The sequence below is a fragment of the Juglans regia genome, chromosome 7, assembly GCF_001411555.2.
Source record: "Juglans regia cultivar Chandler chromosome 7, Walnut 2.0, whole genome shotgun sequence".
Lineage (NCBI taxonomy): Eukaryota > Viridiplantae > Streptophyta > Magnoliopsida > Fagales > Juglandaceae > Juglans > Juglans regia.
Window position 1 is genome coordinate 29,469,017 of NC_049907.1, and position 23,950 is coordinate 29,492,966.

The 23,950-nt window shown below is 38.3% G+C and overlaps 1 protein-coding gene across 1 annotated transcript; it reads left to right on the top strand.

Annotated features, from left to right (window-relative positions):
• Window positions 1-1,308: 1,308 nt before the first annotated feature.
• On the top strand, window positions 1,309-23,950 carry LOC108987587 (2-isopropylmalate synthase 1, chloroplastic-like). Its single transcript, XM_018960516.2, has 12 exons — window positions 1,309-2,086; window positions 2,847-3,060; window positions 3,146-3,226; window positions 8,560-8,652; window positions 8,730-8,816; window positions 19,218-19,318; window positions 19,805-19,838; window positions 19,938-20,012; window positions 22,503-22,586; window positions 22,683-22,817; window positions 23,164-23,309; window positions 23,421-23,950. The coding sequence occupies exons 1-12, from the start codon at window positions 1,362-1,364 to the stop codon at window positions 23,551-23,553; spliced, it is 1,908 nt and encodes a 635-aa protein (XP_018816061.1). The 5' UTR covers window positions 1,309-1,361; the 3' UTR covers window positions 23,554-23,950.

Consider the following 23,950-nt stretch of genomic DNA (forward strand, 5'->3'; position numbering starts at 1 on the left):
CAGCTAGCATTATATAGCACTTTCAATGAAGTTGAACATACAGCTAGCTTACAAAGATTTGGCTTTTACGAAGGAATAATTTGCTCAAGGTATTATTTTTAAAATTTTGAAATAAAATATTATATTATAATAATATTATATTTAATTTTTAATTTTATGTCAGGTGTAATTAAACCACACTTAAGAATTTGGCTGTTACGTAGGCTGTAATCGAAGCAATCTACGGTGAGAGGACTAGTAAAACCTATGATTATAGAAAAAGGCTACTCTGCCTTTCCATTTTGTCTATTTTGTCAACTCTTTTTAATCTTTGGTCAAAAATTTTTTTTTTATTTAGTAATTAAGAAAATGATTTTAAATATATTAGTATATTTTTTTTATTTTTTAAAAATATTTAAATGTATTAAAAAAGGTGAAAAAAAATAAGAGTCAAACATTCAATCCAAACTGAGCCTATGTTTTTTTTTGTTTGTTTTTAAAGTATAAAAAGGAATCTAAGTTATTGTTAATATTTAATCTTTTTATTTTAAATCTTGTTTTCATTAGAATCAATATAGAATGTTAGCATACATTTGTTTTTATTTTATTTTTACAATTGATCTACTCTCACCAACTTCTGAGTAATAGAGATACTAATTATTAATTTTTTTTTTTTTTTATGAGAATCACTACGGTTTTAAAATTCTTATATCAATTTGAAAATGTATTTATAATGAGAATTTCACAATTAATCTTTTAAAAACAAAGTATTAAACGGGAGTGCAAATTGCAATGGGCTGGACTTTGACTGAAATTTAGACAAATTTAATAAGTTCACTATTATAAAAAACAATTCTACTACAGGTACTCATCTTTGGGTATCCGTTGCGATTATTAAAACGAAACCACACCGTTTTAATAATCCTACGTGGACTCTCGGGTACGCCGGGGATGCCCCTCCCGTGTACGAGCAGCATTTTTGTATAAAAAATATTATAATCAATTGAGGATATTTATTGAAAATAATGTTATTTTGTAAATTATTTTATAAAATAATTTATAAATAATTATAAAAATTATATGTGCATATTTTTTAACGGAAATAACTGGGCAATCTAACGAAAAGAACTCTTTTTGCAATTGTAACAGTATTATATGAATAATTTAATTATTCAATAAATATAATATAATAAATAATATAATTTTTTAAATATTAAAATAATAAGATTTTATTTAATTTTTAAATTTTATCTAAAATTATTTTATAGTCTAAATGAATTTTACTGTTCATAAATCTCTGGACTTTTCCTTGGAGGATCCATATTATAAGCATCTTTACTAAGTAGTGCGGCGGCTCTTACCCATTGCATCCCTCAATCACCATGGCCTCCATTTTCACAAACCCCAAATTCTACGCCACAACTCCTGCAACCTCCATTTCCGCTTCCGGTCCCTCCAACCCAACCATCCCGCACCACTCTCTGCTCCATTTCTCCCCCAAACCCTCCTCACACCCTCCTCCTTTCCCCAATGCCTCCGCTAGAAAAGCCGCCGTCTCCTGTTCCCAGCAACACCAAACCCCACCGATAACGGCTACATACCCCACGCCAAAGCGACGCCCCGAATACATCCCCAACCGCATCTCCGACCCCTCCTATGTCCGCATCTTCGACACCACCCTCCGCGATGGCGAGCAGTCCCCCGGTGCCTCCCTCACCTCAAAGGAGAAACTCGACATCGCCCGTCAGCTCTCCAAACTCGGCGTTGACATCATCGAAGCCGGCTTCCCCGCCTCCTCCAAGGACGACTTCGAGGCTGTGAAGGCCATTGCCAAGGAAGTCGGTAATGCAGTCGATAAGGACGGCTACGTTCCGGTCATCTGCGGTCTCTCCCGTTGCAATGAGAAGGATATACGGACGGCGTGGGAGGCGGTGAAGTACGCGAAGCGGCCAAGGATTCATACCTTTATAGCAACCAGTGCTATTCACATGGAATACAAATTGAGGAAGACGAAAACGGAGGTGATTGAGATTGCCAGAAGTATGGTAAAGTTTGCCCGGAGCTTGGGCTGCGAGGATGTCGAGTTTAGTCCCGAAGATGCTGGGAGGTTTGCATGCTTTGGTTCTTGCCCACTTCTATTGTCTGTGACTAATTCTGTGAAGACATTTTGTGCCATAGGCTATGGTATCTATTGGAGTTGTAAAATTATCATTTCTCTGTGCTAATCTTTGTTCCAACTTTTACTAATCGCTCTTTTGACTAATCCCTGGTATACTCCGTACTTGTTGAGATGCAATCCAAGTCCGGAGGTAGTTTCAAAATCGGATTGTGGAATGAAAATAGTGCGTTTGAAATTTTCCGTCAAGAACTCGCTTTTTTTTGTTTCGGAAGCGGGGCAGAAATTAAAAAGGCCATGCTGCTGAAGAACTTATAACTTCCTCGGTAAAGTGCTTGCGGTTTTAACTCAACTCATTTTGAAAAAGCTTAACTTGATTTGTTTTCTACATTTTCTCCTACTGTAAGTTTATTGTGCACGGTTTTCATTCATGGGTAGGAGTTTACGGTTATTGTGATGTTGCTAATGTAGTGCTGGTTCAACTATTTAAAGTAGCATAGAGAGGAATGACAAGTCTTTTCGTTCTTGCCAAAATTCGCCTACCAGGAGAGAGGAAAAAGCCCATGGGTGGTGATGTGTCTCTATTGTTGGCCATTTGCCATTGTATCTAGTATTAGAATGTAACTAGGTGTTTCTGTTGTATACTTCCTATGTACTTGGGCTTCACCTATTACATTGTGTTTAATAAAATTGTAACTAATAAAAAAAAAAAAGAAAATGTAACAATCTTCTGTTTCTTTCAATCTATCAGATCGGACAGGGAGTTTCTGTATGAAATATTGGGTGAAGTTATCAGGGCTGGAGCCACAACTCTAAACATACCTGACACTGTGGGTATTACTGTACCAAGCGAATTTGGAAAACTGATTGCTGACATAAAATCCAATACCCCTGGAATAGAAAATGTTATTATCTCAACTCACTGCCAAAATGATCTTGGACTTTCTACCGCTAACACTGTAGCAGTAAGTCAATCGTTTTCTTTTACTCAATTGATTGACCTGGCAAGACGATCCAATTGTACTAAGATCTAATTTCTTCTTTGTTCAGGGGGCATGTGCAGGTGCAAGGCAGCTGGAGGTAACAATAAATGGCATTGGTGAAAGGGCAGGGAATGCTTCACTTGAGGAGGTTAGTGTCTACTTTGTGTAATGATATAGGCCTGTGTAATCATGTGAACTTTTTCAGAAATGTGAACTTATCTAATTTTTGTAGCGTGGATACGTCTGATAGGGAGCCATATCAACTTATTTGATACTAGTTAGCATGCATGGATTGAAATTATGACATATTTAACTATGGATTAGAATGTATCAAGTGAAAACACGGTAAGTGTTTAATAGACACATTGCTTATAGTGAATCATTGTCATAAAATGAAATTAAAATTAAATGACGTCATTTTCCAATCCCAATTTCCATACATCCTTGTTTACAAGCATCTCTGTCTCCGTCTCTCTCTCTCTCTCCCCACAATAGCTTTTCTCTTGCTCTTTATTCAGTAATTGTTGGGATTTTCTTTTACTTTTGATTTCTTAAATTGATTCCTAGCAAAATTGGATTCTTTTTGTTACCTTATATGTCCTAAGCGTTATAAATCTACTCTCTATCCCTTTTGACTTAATTCTTATGTACTTCCTCACAATTTTTTTCATTAGTCTCAAAACTTGCAAGGCTATGTCAGACTCGAAGTTCTAGAAAAAGAGTAAGAAATCCTAGAAACTTGGGGAGCATGAAGTGATAACTTGTGCTGTGATATTCCTCAAGCTTGTCGGCATGGTTATTTAGCTTTTAACCAGGCAGTATGGCAAGAGATCACACGTAGTGCACAAGATGATTGGGTAGTCAAGGTGTAAGGCAAGAGCCCAGTTATATGTCTTTTTCAAAAAAATCTTTTTGATTGTCATGAATAATTTCAGAGTCTGTAAAATGATTTGACATTCACCTATATATGTACTTATTTTTTTGATAAGCAAGATAAATTGAATTTTCTGATAAATAAGAAATCTTTACAAATAATCCAAGATAAATATTTTGTTGAAGACAAAAAAGGGGGTTACCCCAGTATATAGGAAGTACACAAGAGATTTACATAACTAGCAAAAGGAAAAGATGGTAGAAGTTCTTGCAAATAGAAAATAGAATGAGCAACTCCATATTGAGCTGTTTTCCAATGATTCAAGGTATTAAGAAATAAGGACTTGAGATACATCACCAGCTTTTTGCAATCCTTGAATCTATGCTCATTTCCCCTTCCAAAGATGCCATAATAAGCATGATGGGCTCATCCTCTAGAAAGGTGTGCATTGATGATTACCAAACTATCCTTTCCAATATGGTAGGAGGTCCATAGCAAAGAAGGCATCTCTCAATCTATCCCAAAGAGGCCAAAGATCATATTTCATAGAATTCTAACACCTCACAATGTAAAAGAAGGTGATCCACCAATTCCCCACTCTTTTGTACCATGCAATATCAATGTAATCACTACAATGCCCCACTTCCTCATGTTGTCCAAGGTAGGAATATTTTTTAATGCTGCATTTTCAATGCCATTGAAAACCAGAAGTCCATTTTAAAGAGCTGTTTCACATATCCAAATTCTTCAAAGCGTCATGTGAAATTTTAGTTAAGACAAGTGTTAGGTTCACAAAGAGATGTCATATAAGTAAAGTTCACAAACTGATGTGGTTAAATGTGATGTACCACAACAAGTCATATCAGTTTGTGAACCATACTTCTGTGATATATCTTTGTGAACCAAACATTTATCTTTGGTGAATGGAAGCTCACTAAATAATAAAAAAAAAAAGAATTGACGTAGTGTGAGTGAGAATTTTTAAAATTAAATTTTTAAAATTAAGTGTACATAAGAGTATCCCACGAGTTATTGAAGTTAATCGGTTCCATCTATAACATATTAATAAGGAGAACAAAGAAAAAAAGAACACTCGTTTAGTTGGGTGCTAAGTCCCACATTGGCTATTTATTAGGTGAAACTGAGCTTTATAAATGATTCTTGGGAAGCTTCAGATTGATTCTTCTTTTTAGCGCTTTCCCTGGGTTTTTACAGTGGGTGATAGGGAATGCTATGCTATATTGTACTCTTACAAGATGTCCTTGATGAGGTGTCTCTAGTTAGGTGTCCCCATTGCCGTTTCCACCAGCTCTCTTTCTAGAATATTTTGCCATATTGTAAATGCTCCTTCTATATATTGAAATGAATGGAGTTGGGGCTGGACATATGAAACCAGCTTTTCTTTAACACATTTCTTGTCTTCCATCATTTGGTTGGCAGCCATCATGAGGTGACTTCTTTTTTTTGGTAAAAAATATTTTTTAAAGTTACTTATTGTACCATTCATAAAAACATCTATTTTCACATCTGACATATTCTCAATGGTCCCACCACTTTTACAAAACTCTATTAAACCCCTAACATAATTAAGGGTTTCAGATTGGAACCCTAAACTAATTTAGGGTTCCAATCCGAAACCCTAAAGTCACCAAAACACAAAAACATTAACACAAACATCACAAAACGCATGCACAAATCGAATCTCCACAGCACACAATTCACAAAGACACAATCCCATCCTCCATTTAATCTCATCCTCCCCCCAATCTCCATAACTCAAAAATAAATAAATAAATAAACACTTCGGAGTTTGGATTCGATTAACTTACCTTCGGCGACAGAGATGCAGACGGACGATGATGGCGTAGTGAGTACGATAGACAGACGACGACGAAGATGAGAGAGTGAGAGAGAGTGAGAGTTTTCAGAGACTCTGAGGGAACATAGAAGGGTGCAGGGGGCTCTTAACACTCCACACTCCATACTAGATACAAAACAACGTCGTTTTATGATTAGGATTTTTTTTAATATAAGTACATATATATATATATATACGAGGCGGGGAAAAAGGGGGCGGGGCCCCCTTCGCCCCTCGCCTTTGTTGGAGGCCCCAGATGTGGGCAGGGCCACCCGCCCCCGCATCTGGTGGCACGGAGCCCCACCCCGCCCATGCGGGGCCAGGACTAACGGGGGCTGGGCAGCGGGGTGCAGGGCCGCGCTGCCCACCCCTAGTTGACGTGATCATATGCTTTCTCCATGTCTTGTTTGTAAAGTATCCCGGGTTCTCTAGATTTAAGTTGTCCATCCAAAACTTCATTTGCAATTAAGACTGAATCTAGGATTTGTCTACCTTTGACAAAGGCGTTTTGCAGCTTCAAAATTACCTTTTCCATCACCGTATTCAACTGATTCGCTAATACTTTGGAGTGGATCTTGTAAACCCCCTTAACAAGGCTAATGGGGCGATAGTCTCTAATGTCCACGTACCCCATCTTTTTGGGGATGGGTGCTAGGAAAGTAGCATTAAGGCTTTTTTCAAAGCTGTCATTAGTATGAAAATATTGAAAGACCCGCATCAAGTCGCCCTTGATCACTTCCCAACAAGTTTGGAAAAAACCCATGATAAAACTGTTGGGGCCTAGAACCTTGTCACTAGCCATGCCACAGATTACTTTACTCACTTCTTCCTCCTCAAAAAGGCCTCTGTAACCACCCTGCACACTACTGATCAAGTGTTAAAAAAGTCAAACCATCCTCTTTCGGTCGCCAAGTGTGTTGTTTGGATAGGAGGTGTTGGTAATACTGTTCAATGTGATTCTTGATAACTGATTGATCCTAGGTCATTGCACTATCTGCCATCAACATGTCAATAGTGTTATTTCTCCTATGAGAATTAGCCACCCTATGGAAGAATTTCGTGCACTTATCTCCCTCGAGCCATAACGCCCTTGATTTTTGCTGCCAAGAGATCTCCTCTATTAATGTTACTCTTTCAAGTTCTGTGGCTATCTGGGTTTTGCAGGTTTTCTCAGATTCAGAGAGAGATCTTGCCTTCTCTCCCTCCAACACCTGTAGCTCCTCCAAGAGAGATCGCCTATGTTGCGTCACATTGCTGCCAAAAACTTGTTTATTCCATTGCTTTAAATTTAGTTTTAGTGCTTTTAACTTTCTTGCCATTATGAAGCTCGGCGAGCCTTGGAAATTGTAAGAGGTCCACCATTGTCTAACCTTGCCTACAAAATTGTCAGATTTTTAAAACGAGGGGTGAACAATTACATAAATAAGTACTCAAGCTCTTAAATTGCCCTCGCTGGCTCTTAAAGTCTGCAAATTATTCATTGTAAGGGATCGGCCATCTGATACTGAAAATTTCTCCCTGGCCCATGGTAGTGTCTAAGGCTGCGTTTGGGTAGCCTACATACTTCAGCACTTTCCAAGTATTCTCGTACTATTGGAAATACTCCACATGCCAAACAACTTAAAATACTCTCAATGGGACCCACAAACCCACTTCAATATCTACTCATAACTATTCACAAATATTCACAAATATTTATTACTATTATATATAAATAAAAATAAAATCACTATAATACTTATCACTTTTATATATAAATAAAAAATAAAATCAATAATATTTATCACTATTAAATAAAAATAAAAAATAAAATTACTATAATATTTATCGCTATTAAATATAAATAAAAAATAAAATCACAATAATATTTATCCCTATTAAATATAAAAAAAATAAAATCACTATAATATTTATCATTATTATATATAAATAAAAAAATAAAATCACTATTATATATAAATAAAAAATAAAATTACTATAATATTTAAATAAAAAATAACATTACTATAATATTTATCACTATTATATATATGAAAACAAAATCATTATAATATTTATCATTATTATATATAAAAATAAAATAAAATCACTACAATATTTATTAATATTAAAAAATCACTATAATATGTATTACTAAAAATAAAATCAGTATAATATTTATAAGATCCACACATTTTTTAACTACCTATCAAAAAGTCAACAACTCAACATACTTCATACATCCAAACAACTCAAAATACTCTCAATGGTACCCACAAACTCACTCTAATCTCTACTCATAACTATTTACAAATATTTTCAACACTTCTCAAATATTCTCACTACCCAAACGTACCATAAATTTTGGAAACCTTTCAAACTTTTAGCACTCGATTCTCACATCTTATCATTGAATGGACTTTGATCTGTATTGTATATCCTTTTATGCATTCTTTATTAGCAAATTGAACTGAGTTATAAGACTATGCTGAGTGAGATAAATTTTTTACAATGTTTTTGTCGTCTCATGCATCCTTTTGAAGTGCAATACCTAGGTTAAAGCCTATGAGCTCTAATGCAAATGGCACTTTGTTCCCCTTAAGATTTGCGTGGAGGGCAAGGTTGTGGGTTTAAGATTCTCCAAATGCATTTGTAATTTGCATTGGTTACGTATCCTTATATCCTTTCGTATTGTTTTAACCACTTTTTCTTCTGCATGTGCTACACTATCATTGTTTAAGTTGCTTTAACATGCTTTACAAATATATAGGTTGTGATGACCTTAAAATGCCATGGGGAGGTTCTGTTTGGAGGTCTTTATACTGGGATTAATCCCCGACATATCTATATAACAAGCAAGATGGTAATGTATCAAACACATTACACCTATTTTCTGGTTGATTGAATTCCCTTATGATACTTAATAGCTTAATTGTTTAGGTAGAAGAATACACCGGGATGCATGTGCAGCCACACAAAGCTATTGTTGGTGCTAATGCATTTGCTCATGAAAGTGGTATCCACCAGGTACATATCAACCGATTATCTCTATGAATGTACCTTCTCTGTTGTACATTTTCTTGAAAGTTAGTAGGAAGTTCTAGCAAGCAATCTGTCTTTTCTTAAAGAGTAATGCTACGTACAGTCATGAAATGCGCAAGTGTTGCGCAGTTGTTTTGAAAAAGAGTGAGATCCACTATTAAAAAATTAGTTTTTTTTCCATGTGGGTCCCATATTTACTCATTTCAAAGGGATTGTGTGGCGATTGCACACTCCACGACTGTAAATATCATTTCTCTTTTTGCAATTACATCTGAAGTACTGATTTTTTTTTTTGTCTATTGAGCTGAAATAAAATTTATGAGGCTTCTTGTGTCTCCCTTTCTTTTGAAAAGAGGGCCTTAAAGGTTGGTGTAAGTACAGAAAGATTATGGCATTGGATGTTGGTATCCTCGTAGATGAATTTAATTGGATTTACTAAGGGCTTTTGAAACTTTTCTTTGTCATGGAAACCATTTTTCAATTGAATGTTACAGAGATTGTGCACAACATATTGGTATGGCTGTATTTGTAGTAAATTTATAGCAGACTCCTTTATTATTATTTATAGAAGATTCCTTAGACTACTTGAACACTGGTTATCAAATTGATCAGCCCGGTCAAACTGTCATATCTCATGGCTGCAGATGTTGGACATTTGTAAGTGCACGCACTTTTTCATAATTAAATTAGGATAGAATCAGGCAAGGTGAGTTGCTCTTATGGTACTTCTTCAACCTCAAGCAAGGCAGTTCCAGTAAGGTGCTTGCCTTTAGCATCTTGTCACATTACATTTTTTGCTTTCTTAGAAGACAGTAAAAACCTAGTATATGATGGTTTGATAGTCTCCAAAGAGGGCTAGTTTTGTCCAGTTTGAAGCCATAAAAAAGGTTAGGCGTGTTGGAAATCGGAAAATGAAAAAGATTAGGTGGAACAAAAGACAGTAAAAAGGTGGAGTTGGAATTGTCAATGGACTGTAATTCAAATGATTCTTTATCCTCCAGCAAGAATGTTGAGTGGTGAGGTTGTACAATTGTCTATGGAATTTTGGAACGATTTTATGATGACGGACACATACCATTCCGCTCTGAATTATAAGGGCAGGAAAATTGGTTCGGTACTTGTTGTGATTGCATTAACTTCTTCTCTTGAATTTAGAACTCTAGGGGTTCTTCGTATTAAAAAAGAACTCTCAAGGATTCTTAACTGGAAAACAAAAGTTATTAATTGTTCTTTTATATACATAAAAAAATTAGAGTTTTGGTGCTACTAACATAAACATTCCAAGAGACAGGTAAAAAAGAATTCTGTTAACAAAGATTACATTTTGTTAATTTATTTATAAAACTTAATTGTATCAGATATTGCAAAACCCATAAGCTTCTCAGTTTTTCATAAAATTCTTAATACTAGAAAATGCAACATAAATGAAACTCTCTAATCATAGCATAAGGTTTGGAGCCTTAGATGAGACACAAAATTCTCATTTGATCTCATCCCATCTTATTCTCAAACTTAATTCAAATACAAAATTTTCAAATTAATCATTTCAACTTTTTCAAACTAATCATTAAAACTTTTAAATAAAAACAATTACAACTTTTTCAAATTTCCAAACAAAAATAATATTCTAAAACTATATTATTACAATATTTTAACTTGTATAATATTTTTTATTCAACTTTTTCTCTCTCCTTTCCCAAAATCTAAAAATTACTCAATTCAAACTATCTCATTACTATTCACAAACTATCTTACTATTATTCACAAAATTCTCATCTCATCTCACTTTCCAAACAAGCCCTAAGTCTCGATTTTCAAAGAGCTGAACTTGGGTTGCGGACCCATCATTGAACTCGATACTTGGGATTAGGGGTGAAAATCAACGCCAACCGACATCTGAAGAAATGGGGGAGCAATTGAGTGTAACCGGTCGATGGGGAGGAGGAAACCAATTGAGGCGATTCTCTGGCGGTTCTTGGTCAGAGTTCGGTTCCCCTAGCAGCGATATTCTTCTGAGAGAATAGAGAGAGAGAGAGAGAGAGTTGCAGAGGAGTGACTCGGGGAGAAAGTGACTGGGGAAGAAGACCCCATCTGGAAACGAAGTCCACCCACTTAAGTTTAAGTGGAATTGCGTTGTTTCATACATATTTTTTTTTATGCATTTTGAATAAAACGATGCCGTTTAGTTTAATACCAAACAACGTCATTTCCATTATGTTTTGTATACTTATAGGTGCAAAACGACACCGTTCTACTTAAATTTAAGTGGAACGACGTCATTTTGATTAGGGTATATTAAAAAAAAAAATAGTTTATGATATCGGCCGGTTCAGCGGTCCGGTCTAGCTTCAAACCAAGACCGAACTGCTGAACGTCGGTTCCTTCAAATTTCCATCGCATGCTGGCCAGTTCTCCATCGGTTCCAGCCGGTTCCTGATGCGGCCAGTCAGTGGTGGCCGGTTGCGTCGGTTTCTGTTCACCCCTACCTGGGATGTTTAAAATATAATAACAAACCACTGATAATATACATTTCTATATATATATATATATAAACAAACCATGATTCCACGACTCAGAAAGCAAATATATCACACATTATAATAAATAAGACTTACTTTTACACAATATGCATAAATCTTAACATCATACATAAACATCACATGCAATTCCTCACTACACGTGATTACGCCGTGTGTAAGGGTTGGCGATCTTAAAGATCACAATGCCAATCTACAGCCGTAGGTGGAACCCTATCAAAAGGAAGATGGACATCACTGGATTAACTCAGGTTCCTGTGGGTTAGGTGGCCAATGTGTGCAGCTTTGGCAGGTATTCTGAATTGAAAGGTGTCTTCCTCACCATTAAGTAATTAAGTATATGGGTCTTCCATTGGCAGCCACTTTAAGGCAAAGGCAATATGGGGTGAGATTATTTAGAGATAGAGCTTTGATTGGAGAAGTTGATGTATTTGTCCAAAGGTGGTTCACTTTGGTCAAAAGCAGCTTTTCTAACTTGCCCACATATTTCATGTTTCCTTTTCCACTTTCTACTAGTTTAGCTATGCGCATTGAGAAGATACAATGATAAGATACAATGAGATTCCCAACGGGGTGGATTAGGGGAAGGAGAAAAATACCATTTGATAACTTGTGCCAAGATCTTTTCTCCAATTTTGGAAGGTGGGATGGGGGTTTGTAGTCTGCTTCTATTCAACCATGCTCCATGTGGGGAGATAGTGAACTCCCAATATGGATGCTTGTGGGGAGGATGGTACAAATGAGGTACAAGGGCCGTACGAGGTAGGTTGATGGTAGACCATAAGGAAAGGTTGGGGAAAATTTTCTGTTCATATAGATTTGAGGTGGGAAGTGGATCAAAATCAGGCTCCGGCATGATATATGATGTAGAGATAGGGTCCTTAAGGAAGTGTTTCTGGATGTGTATCGTGTTGCTTGTGCTAAGGATGCTTCTGTGGTGGACAATTTGGAGATTTTGGGTAATACTATTCAATGGAATGTTAACTTCATTAGAACAGCGCAAGATTGGGAGAAGGATGCTTTTAGTGAGTTCTTTACTCTGTTATATTCCACTAAATGTTTTCATGATCAATAAAATTTTTGTTTATCGATAAAAAAAAAATATTCCACTAAATTTGAAGAGGGAGTGAAGACAAGATTCGTTAAGATTTGTTGGGCCCCCTCAAAGAGAGGGTTGTCAAAGTTCATTCTTTCTATAACATTCTCTATCCTCACGATAACAACTCTTCCCGTGGAAAAGCATTTGGTGGACTAAGGCACCTTAGTGAGTAGCATTTTTTTGTTGGACAGCCTCATTTGGGAAAGTTCTCGCAATGGATAATTTAAGGAAGATATATTTATATATATATATATATATACTCATAATAGATTGGTGTTGATGTACTAGAGGAGCAGGGAGTCCATTGATCATCTTCTACATCATTGTGAGATTGAAAGTGCATTGTGGAGTGACTTCTTAAGTCAGGTTAGAATGGGCTGGGTCATGCCTGAAGAATTATGGTTTGAGAAGGCTAGATGGCTGCCCACAAATTGTAGTATTGTGGAAAGTGATTCATCCCTATATTCCTCATTTGGTGTATTTGGAATAAAAGAAATAATCGAATCTTTGAGAACTATGAATGGACAATGGAGGAATTTTTTTTTTTTTTTTATTAGTAAAAGATCAATATTATATATATGAATGAAATAAGCATAGCCCATGTATACAGGAAGTATACGGAAGAACACCTAAATACATTCTACGTACGATAAATTAAAGACAAAAAATCATGAACATTGCCCCCCTGCAATACATTGGCGGAAAGCCAAGACAATAATGTGTGGAACAAATATTTCTTCAACTCGGCCAGCATGCGTTCCTTATCTTCAAAGCAGCGCGCATTCCTTTCCGTCTAAATACACCACATGATGCACGACGGAATCATCTTCCACACCATTGCCACTTGATGACAACCTTGCATCTTCCTCCAACAACCCAACAGGTCCACCACCCTCATAGGCATAACCCAAGCTAAATCAACCATTTGAAAAATCTCATCCCACAACGCCCTTGCTATCTTACAATGTAGTAAGAGATGGTCCACCAATTCTCCATTCTTTCTACACATGTAGCACTACTCCATGACTACACATCCTTTCTTTCTCAAGTTATCCGTGGTCAATATCTTCTCAAGGGCGGCACTCCAAACAAAAAAAACTACTCTAGAAGGCACACGAGACCTCCAAATATTCTTCCAGGGAAATGGAGTATTATCGAGATGTCAAGATGTTATAATACGCCTTCACTGTGCCTAACTTGTGATTGTTAGATCTCCATTTCAAACGATCACGATGTGCTATAGGGGTCCTTGTAGAATATAGTAAACTGAAAAAATCTGCAACAATAGATAATTCCCAGTCATGTAAATCCCTACTAAAGAGAATGTTCCACTGATACGAGCCATGAGAAAATAGTCGCACTTCCGCTACTGACGCCTCCTTATCAACTGCAATACGATATAGAATCGGAAAAGCCCTTTCCAAAGTTTGATCTCCACACCACATGTCCCGCCAAAAACTTATTCGATCGCCCTCACCAATTACAAAACAGATTTGATTTACAAAGCATGGCCACCCCTTCCTTATAAACTTCCATAAATCCACACCATATCCCCCTCTTACTTCGTTGGAACACCACCCTCCCCTAGCGACGCCATATCTAGCATCAACTGTTTTCTTCCATACTGCTCCCTCCTCCAAGTGATATCTCCAAAGCCATTTTCCCAATAAAGTTTTATTAAAAGTCCTCAAGTTACACACTCCCAATCCTCTATTCACAACTGAGACACAAACTGTTTTCCATCTAACCAGATGAAATTCCTCCCCCATGCCTCCCCATAAGAATGCCCTAAATAGTTTCTCCATCCTATTTACCACCCCTGCAGGCATAGGAAATAAAGATAGAAAGTATGTGGGGAGGTTAGTGAGTGTACTCTTAATAAGAGTGAGGCGACCCTCTTTTGATAAATATACCCGTTTCCATCCAGCCAATCTTTTCTCTATCTTCTCCACCACCCCATCCCACATAGCTCTATTCTTAAACGTTGCTCCCAACGGAAGGCCCAGATATTTCATTGGAAAAGAAGACACTTTACATTCCAGCAGGCTTGCTAAACTGAGGATATTAAGAACCGCACCCATAGGAGCCATTTCAGACTTACCTAGATTCACTTTGAGCCCTGACACTGCTTCGAAGCAAAGTAGCAATGTTCGTAGTGTTTGAATTTGGCTATTATCCGCTTCGCAGAAGACTAAAGTATCATCTGCAAAAAGAAGATGTGAAATGATAATAGAGCCACCAGAGCCATTGCCCACCTGAAAACCAGCTAAAAACCCTCCTCCAACAACAGCCTGCATCATCCTACTTAGCGCCTCCATGACTATAACAAATAAAAGTGGGGATAGAGGATCTCCCTGCCGCAAACCCCATGAACTATCAAAAAAACCAGCAGGTGTGCCGTTGACTAGAACTGAGAATCGGGCCGTGGAAATACAATGATGCATCCATGAATTCCATCTAACCCCAAAACCACACCTCTCAAGCAGGTATAAGAGAAATTCTCAGTTCACATGATTATACGCCTTCTCCATGTCAAGCTTGCAAACAACACCTGATCCTCCCTTCCGAAGTCTGTGGTCCAAACACTCATTTGCAATGAGTACCGAATCAAGAATTTGTCTCCCTCGAATAAATGCGTTTTGAGACTTGGAAATGATATGCTCTAGCACTGGGCTAAGCCGGTTGGCCAGGACCTTCGCAATAATCTTATACATGCTACTGATCAGGCTTATTGGACGGAAGTCCTCAATAGTCGAAGCCCTGTGTTTCTTGAGAATGAGAGCAATGAAGGTCGCATTGAGGGATTTTTCAAACTTTTGGAAAGAATGAAATTCATTAAAGACCTGCATTACATCACCTTTCACAATATCCCAACAAGTTTGAAAAAAATCCATTGAGAAACCATCCGGACCCGGTGCTTTATCCTTATTCATACCAGAGATGACCTTGTAAATCTCTTCTTCCGCAAAAGGTTTCTCTATATCACACGCTCTCTGTGAGTCAATTGCCTCAAAAGGCAAGGCATCAAGCTTCGGCCTCCAAGAATCCGATTCTGTGAGAAGGGTCTCGTAATTGTGTACTATATGGGTTTTCTAGCTTGGGAGGGGAAGAAATCACCTGAGAGTCTACTTGAAGCGACTCAATATCATTGTTACGCCGGTGTGAATTAGCCACTTTGTGAAAGAACTTAGTACACCTATCCCCTTCTTTCAACCAAAGGGCCTTGGATTTTTGACGCCATGAAATCTCTTCTGCCAACAGAACTCTTTCCAAGTTTGCCATAACTATAGCTCTTGCAATTCCTCCAACATTGCAGACTTCTGATCGTCAATATGACCAAACACTTCCAAGTTCCACTTCTTCAGGTCTTGTTTCAACGCCTTTAACTTGCCTGCTAGAATGAAACTTGGAGTACCAACAAACTGATATGATGACCACCAAGCACTCACCTTCTCTACAAACCCATCCGCTGATAGCCACATGTTTTCGAATTTGAAATACCGGCGACCCCTGTGAATACCCCCACAGTCTAAAAGAATATGGAAATGATCTGAGCTGACTCGAACTAACTGTTTCTGGCTTACTTCCTGATAGTGGGCTTCCCACGAGGGAGAGACAAGGAATCTATCCAATCTCGACCAAACCCTCCCGTTTGACCAAGTGTACTCTCCTCCTACCAGAGGGAGATCCATGAGATCCAGATCAAAGATAAACTCGGAAAAATCCACCATAGCCACAGAATTTCGGATATGCCCTGAACGTTCGCTAGGAAATCGCGTAATGTTAAAATCACCCCTCAAACACCACGACACTTCCCATAGTGAGTATAAGCCCGCCAACTCCTCCCACAACCTTCTCCTGTCCCTGTCCACATTAGGACCATAGGAACCTGCAAATGCCCATTCCCATCCATCAACTACATTTTTAAACAGCGTCGCAACCGAGAAATCTCCAATACACTCCTCAATCACCTCTACCACTCTTTTATCCCACATTATTAGAACTCCTCCTGAGGCTCCCAAAGAAGCCAAATAAGCCCAACCCACATACGAGCCCCCATAAACTTCGCACAATTCTTCTATCATTGAATTGTAACTTTGTTTCTTGAAAACAAACAACATCACCCTTCCACATCCGCAATAAAGATTTGATAAGAAGGCGTTTATTGCGATCATTGAGCCCACGTACATTCCATGATAAGATCTTAGGCTTTATAAGAAACTTAGATTGCCCCTCCCTTTCAATCTATCCCTTCCTCCACTCCCTTCCTTCGCATCATAGTTAATGGAACAGGTTAGCCGTCTAAGTTCTCTATCCTGCTTTGAAGCTGATTTGGAATGGCTAGCTTCAAGTGCTATAAGAAGGGCCTTGAATTGTTCTTCATAACCTCCAAAAGAAATCCCTATCACTGCTTGAATCTCCTCTACCTTCTTGAAAACCCAATTTGACGGACAACTCCCATATTTAGAGCTGGGAGGAAGTGTACACAGGGGAGTTAGAGAAACCCCCCCCTCTCCAATTCTATCAGAAGAAAATAAAGCCAATTCCGAGCTACAAGTTAAAACTGGTTCACCCCTGGATTCGGTCAAAATTAATTGGTTCACCATTGGTACATGCTCTGACATGTTTGACAGCACAAGCAACGCATCAGAGCCTTACCCCACCTCGTGCGACTGGCTCCGTGTCTTCAAAACCCCAGGCGACAACGACGAGAGATCATCATACGAAGACCCATCCTTTGCCGACACCTCTACCGACTAACCAATCACAGAGCCTATGCATATTGACTGAACAGATTCACCATGATGGTCGACGTTGTCCAGCGGTAGTTTTTGTATCAGTGTGGAGTCCGGCAAAACCCATATCGGCATTGCGGGAGAAGAGCACATTGTCTGGACAATGTCTACCAACTTGCCAACTTCTGTGCCGGAATGTAATGACTGTACAGACTCACCGTGGTAGTCGACGGTGTCCGGCGGAAGTTTCTGTGCCGGTGTGCCGGTGGGGAGTCCGTCAAGATGCATATCGGCGCCGTAGGAGGGATGCTCGTTGTTTGGGCCGAAACATCGTTCTGCACCCGAGACACCCATGCTTTCTTTGGGCCAGACTTCTGTTGACCAGGCCCAGGGCCCATTACGATCCTAGCCTGCACAGGATGAGCCTTACCCACCTGACCCAAACCCATCTTCATAACTTCTTTCCCTTTAACACATCGTTTAAGACTAAGAATATCTTCTAAAAGAAACCCAACCTTCTCCTCCATATCAGCCAACGACCGTAACAATATATCCTCATTTAGCCCCAACAGTTCACTTTCATCTCCCTCCTTTCTTCGCACAATCTCTGTATTGGATGTGTCTGGGACCACTACGTGAGGCAGTACCTTTTGCACCACCTCACGGTACGATCGTGAACCAACAACCATCGACGAAGGAGCACCTCCACCTCCCTTGTGCCCCTTCATCTTGCCTGCCTGAGAAGACACCAGAACACAAGCTCCTCTGTTTCTCCCACTCCAAACAGAGGATGAAAGAGTAAGCTCCTTAATAGTGTCTTCAAATTTCCTCCATCCCTCACCCTTTCTCCCTTCCGGTACCACTATCATACCCCTTCTCTTATCGTGTCCAAACTCCGAAAGGGAAAAAAAACTGCCATTGTGGTTGCTTCCCCTCTGCACCATTAACACTGAGTTTCCTTTCCTATGTGTTCTTAAAAAGTCAGGAGAAACCAAGGGCGCAGCACACTCCTTCACCGTAAAGCCCAACCACCCCAAAGCTTCATGATCCAATGATACATATTTTACCACACGACGGCTACTCTCAGTTATACTCCACCATCTATCATTCTCCTTCCTAAACGAGAATAACTTCTGTTCAATGAAAACATCTCTGCACATTCCCATCGAAACCAACAACAACAAAAAAAACACCAACTCGATAATCACCAAACTGGACTACCAATCTGAACCTAACACCCAACAGAACTACATGCTAAATCACCTCACGGAACTACCACCATTGACAACCCAAACTCCAGAAACAAGAATAGAAAAAAATAAAAAAACCAGGAAAAGCCAAAAGTGCACGGAGAGAAAACTCTTACAGAGCAGTGATGCTGAATAGAAGTCTTTTTATCAGCGTTCTTCTATGGACTGCATCTACCCTGCTTACAATGGTATCTTTTTTTTTTTCTTCTGGATAGATGTCTCTCTTGCATGGTACCTGTATACTGAGGTTGCATATTTTACACTTATTAATAAAGATTTCTTGTAAAAAATCATATAATCAGTTGCTATTAGAAGTCACTATGTTACTTATCTCAGCCGAGGGCCTTTTTGGCAAATCCCGTCTCAGGCAATATGGTGGTTAGTTCCTTAATGATGCCTTTTGACTTTGATTACCGATTTGATTATAACTACAATTTTAGCATGTTGAAGTATTAGCATCATTGCTCTGAGCTTCGACATTGGCACTCCATAATCCATATTCTTAGTTATTGAAGCAGTTTGGATATTTTTAAATTGAAAACTTTGAGAGTTGGATTACATTTAATGGAACAATTTTTGCATGACATTTATACTTTAGTTTGAGGAGGAAGACATAGGTTTAGGCTTTGTTTGGAAAGAAAAACTTTTTAGAAATATATTTTCCTCAATCTGGATTTTTCTTAAACGCCAAAACAATATTTCATCTATTAAGAGAATTGTCCTACACTGTCTCCATTGCCGTGACAAAGCCTTTTATTTTGTAGGATGGAATGCTTAAACACAAAGGCACATACGAGATAATAGCTCCTGAAGATATTGGCTTCGAACGATCCAATGAAGCTGGAATTGTCCTTGGAAAACTTAGGTAGGATGCATTTCAGTGTGCAAAGCTTCTATTCTTGCTGGCTGTAGTAGTTCATTTTTTTTTTATGAGTTGGCTGTAGTAGTTCATTGCTTTCAACTTCTTTAGTTTCCCTTTAAAGAAGTGGAGAACATTGTCATGCCGTGAGTTTTCATAATCATCCTGAGACTGAATGAAGTTTCTCTAAAATTTAATGAAAGCATAAATTAGTTTTTCATCTTTAGCTGGCAAATATTTGTCAGAACACTGTTCTGCTGTTGGGCTATTTGATTCACCCTGTCTAAATTACAAATAAATGATCCCTAAGTGCCAACCACTTCTTTGACATCAGTTCATAGTATTATTTTGCTTACATTCTTTTTTCATTTTGGTTGGTATAGCTATTTTCATGGGTATATCCATCAGAGCTGTTTTCATTGTGAAATTTATTTTCTAATATGATATGGAACTCTCCATTTTTTTTCCCTTCACTGTCTTTTACTGTTACAGTGGACGCCATGCTTTGAAAAAGCGACTTGAAGAGGTACTCTGCTGCTTGCCCCATTGTGCTTGGTTTATTAAATCATAAATCACCTTCTCTCTGTTAGTACGCTTTACCACTTGGTTTATCCTATTGTTTTAGCTTGGTTATGAGCTTGACAATGAGCAACTTGAGGGTATATTTTGGCGCTTCAAAGCAGTAGCTGATCAGAAAAAGGTGAGTAGGAGCAAGTGATAACCTTTTTATTGCTTTTTTGATTCTATAAAATATCAAGTGTGGTGAGCTTCGACTTTTATGCATTTCCATTTATAATTTCTCCTACTACTTATAAAAAAAAAAAAAAATTCTCCTACTAAAATAACCAAAAAAAATTTGAAGTTTAGATTCAGTTCTAGAAATTATAGGAACTGATAAAGAGTTAGCACTGCACAGTGCAGTTTCATCCACTCTATTGTGTCATTATTGGAGCCTAACAGCGGAATGATACAATCCTGTAATAGTTATTTGTGGGGAAAGGTAGATCATTGAATGTTCATTAATGTTGTGATTTTACTGAACAGTCAACTCATTGTCAGTGGTTGAGGCAGGGTAACCCATAATTTAAAGTTCAATGAGGTGGGAAAGGATTACAAGGATTTTTAGATGAAGCAGGTTCTGATAGCTTCTTGACTTTCTAGGTGAAAAAGTTGCTGAGTTGTATAATGTGTTGCAAAATTTTGGACAGCAACCATTTTACAACTTTTGGTGGTCTCATTAAGCTTAGGCCATTCTGAAAAGATGGGATTATGAGAAACAGGTTTTAAGGTTAAAAAATTGAGCACTCTTTCCAACCTACCTACCTATTTTTTATCCTTGTTCACAATCCCTGTGCGTGTGGCAACACATAATGAGAAACTGCATTGTGATTTCCTTTGGAGCGGACTTGGGGATGAATTTAAATTCCATCTAGTCAAGTGGGACAATATATACTCCCCAATCTCTTCTAGTGGCTTGGGAATCAGAAATCTGAGGGTGTTCAACCGGGCTTTACTTGGGAAATGGCTTTAGCGTTATAATATGGTGAAGCTTTATGGAAGTCGGTGATTGACTACAAATATGGAGCTTTGTGGTGGGTTTTGGGGGGGTAAGTGGGGTTTATGGCATAGGTCTATGGAAACACATTAGACGAGGGTGGGGAGTTTTTGTCCAGCATACTAGAATTGTGATGGGAGAAGGCTCAAGAATTAAATTCTGGCACGATATATGGTGTGGAGATCAAGCTCTTAGGGACTCATTCCCCACAGTATTTCATACTTGCATGTGAGAAAGAAGCTTCAGTGGCAGACCTTATAGTGAGGGATGGTGATGTACTACAATGGAATGTGAGCTTCACTAGGGCGGCCCAAGATTGGGAAGTCAACAATTTTGCAGAATTCTTCCAACTCTTATACTCTATGAGACTAAGCAATTAGGGAGTTTGATACTTTGTGGTGGATACCTGCTAGAAAAGGTATTTTTTCAGTTCGCTCTTTCTATAAGGCCCTCACAGAATCGCAAAATAATCTCTTTCCATGGAGAAGAATTTGGAGAAATAAGACCCCTTCTAGGGCGGCATTTTTTGCATGAACAGCTTCTTTGGAAAAGATTTTGACAATGTATAACTTACGGAAGCGCAAGATGATAGTGGTAGAATGGTGTTATATGTGTAAGCAAAGTGGTGAGATTGTGGAGCATCTTCTACCACACTGTGAGATCGCTAGAGCATTATGGGCCGATGTATTCCGACGGGTAGAACTAGCTTGGGTTATGCCTGCTACAGAAGTCGAACTTCTGGCTTGTTGGCCAGACCTCGGCAGTATTCCACAAATCTTAGTTGTGTGGAAGATGATCTCTGTCTGTATTCTATGGTGTATTTGGCAGGAACAAAATGACCGGACGTTCGAAGACAATGGAGCACTCTTTGGAAGAGATTAGATTACTGTTTATTAGAACTCTCTTTCCTTCGGTCAAAGTTGTAGATTTCAATGGCCTCGATTTTCATGCTATTCTTATTTCTATTTCTCCCACCTAAACAGGTGTATTCTCTTGAATACCATTTGTGTACTCGGGCTTTGGCTATTCGTATTAATATAATATAATCGTTTACCTATAAAAAAAAAAAACGTTAAAAAATTGGATGCTCTAATTTTCTTTCTTTTTTTTTGTGGGGTGTGGGTGGGGTGGTTAGACATATTGACTTGAAACCTAGATTCCTTAGGTATTACAGCTAAACTTAGACTCCTCAAGTATTCCAGCTAGCTCGGGATGGGAATCAGATCACATTTGTTTATTTCTTTGGACCTGAAGCTTGATCCTTGTTTATCCTCTTGTGGATCATGTTTAGGATCTCGAATGTCCCCTGGTGTGGTTACGTCGTGGTACTAGATTAATGGTTACCATGCTACCATGTCCTTGTGTGTCTTTATGGATGGGAAAAATTGGCAAGCATTCAGATAGTTGACTGTTGATATTTTATTTGGGTAGTTCTTGGTATATGCCTGTTTACACATGTTACCATGCCCCTGGTGGGGGCGTGGGGGGGATTTATTATTAGAGTTTGCCTTGTGATTTTGTGACTTTTTGAATGTGTAATTCTGCCCCTGTTACCTTGTATACCTGCCATGCGCTCATGGCCTTATTTGTTTCTTATGTAGCGATATGCACTCATATATTATTTACCAATTCCAGAGAGTTACTGATGCTGATTTGAGAGCATTGGTTTCTGATGAAGTTTTTCAGCCAGCAGTTGTTTGGAAACTTCAAGATCTGCAGGTAAATGTAGAATTTTCTTTTGAATGTCGTATGCATTGTCCAATTTGGCTAGACTTCAATGGCATTTTCTCTGATTTACATGAACCTAATACACAGGTTACTTGTGGGACTCTTGGTCTTTCTACGGCAACTGTTAAACTTGTTGATGCTAATGGAAGAGAGCATGTTGGTTGCTCAGTTGGAACAGGGCCAGTAGATTCAGCTTACAAAGCTGTTGATCTTATCGTGAAGGTTTGAGACAAATGTTAAGAAGGTTTTGTGTTTTTCTATAGGTTTTTTTGAACATTGAAAGTTATGCTATTATTCCCAGAAAACACACATATTTGCCTTTAGTATGGAGGTTGGAAAGCATTAGGATTGGTAATTAAGAAAATCCAAAGATGATCCTGAAGAACATGTAATGTATGATACACAAAAACTTGAAAAATCTTCCTTATGAGATTGTTTCTGGGGTACAGTTTAGATATGAGTTTCTTGTGATTTGGAGCCATTTTCGATGGTGATGTTATCGTAGCTGAGTTTCTTGTAGAACAACCTATCATGATCGAATAAGGCTCTTCTTTACATTTTTATGCAGGAGCCTGTAACCCTTCTTGAGTACTCTCTAACTGCAGTCACAGAAGGCATTGATGCAATTGCTACCACCCGCGTTCTAATTCGTGGGGATAACAGTCGCACAACTACTCATGCCCATACTGGAGAAGCAGTTCATCGGACATTTAGGTATGGCGTGTAAACAATGTTTTATCCCCTCCCCCCCTTTTTGCCTTATGTTGGCAGATAAGGCCTTCAATTCAGAGTCAGCACTTAAATGGGTTTTCTCTTCGGTGCCAGTGGGATTGGCGCAGGAATGGATATTGTTGTTTCTAGTGTCAAGGCCTATGTTGGTGCGTTAAATAAGATGTTAGGTTTCAAGGAGAAGTCCCAGGTTAACGATGCAGCAGAGAGAACGGCCATCTCTGCTTGAGGAGCTGTGGAAATTCATCACATTTTGCATGATGCCTACACAAAACTGGTCAGGATCATTAATCAGTGTGATTCTCTCGATGTTTGTACCGTGGTGCATAGAATTTTTGGTATTTTATTTGACTGCTGGATATTTCATTGTGATGTGTTAGTTTCAGTGATAGACCAAGGCAGAGCATTTTGGATTTTCCTTCTTAAATTTATAATTTGTGGTATCTGCAAGTTTTTGGTTGAATTCATAAAAAAGGGTTTGGTTTAAGATTATAGATGACGGTTGCTTGTAATCTAGATTTGCCAAGATAAAAGGGTTTCTTTCTTTTATGTTGATGGGGATGAAATTTTATGTATATTACACGCAGGTATCTTCTTTTTTGGTTAGTGACGTTGCAAGAAATTTG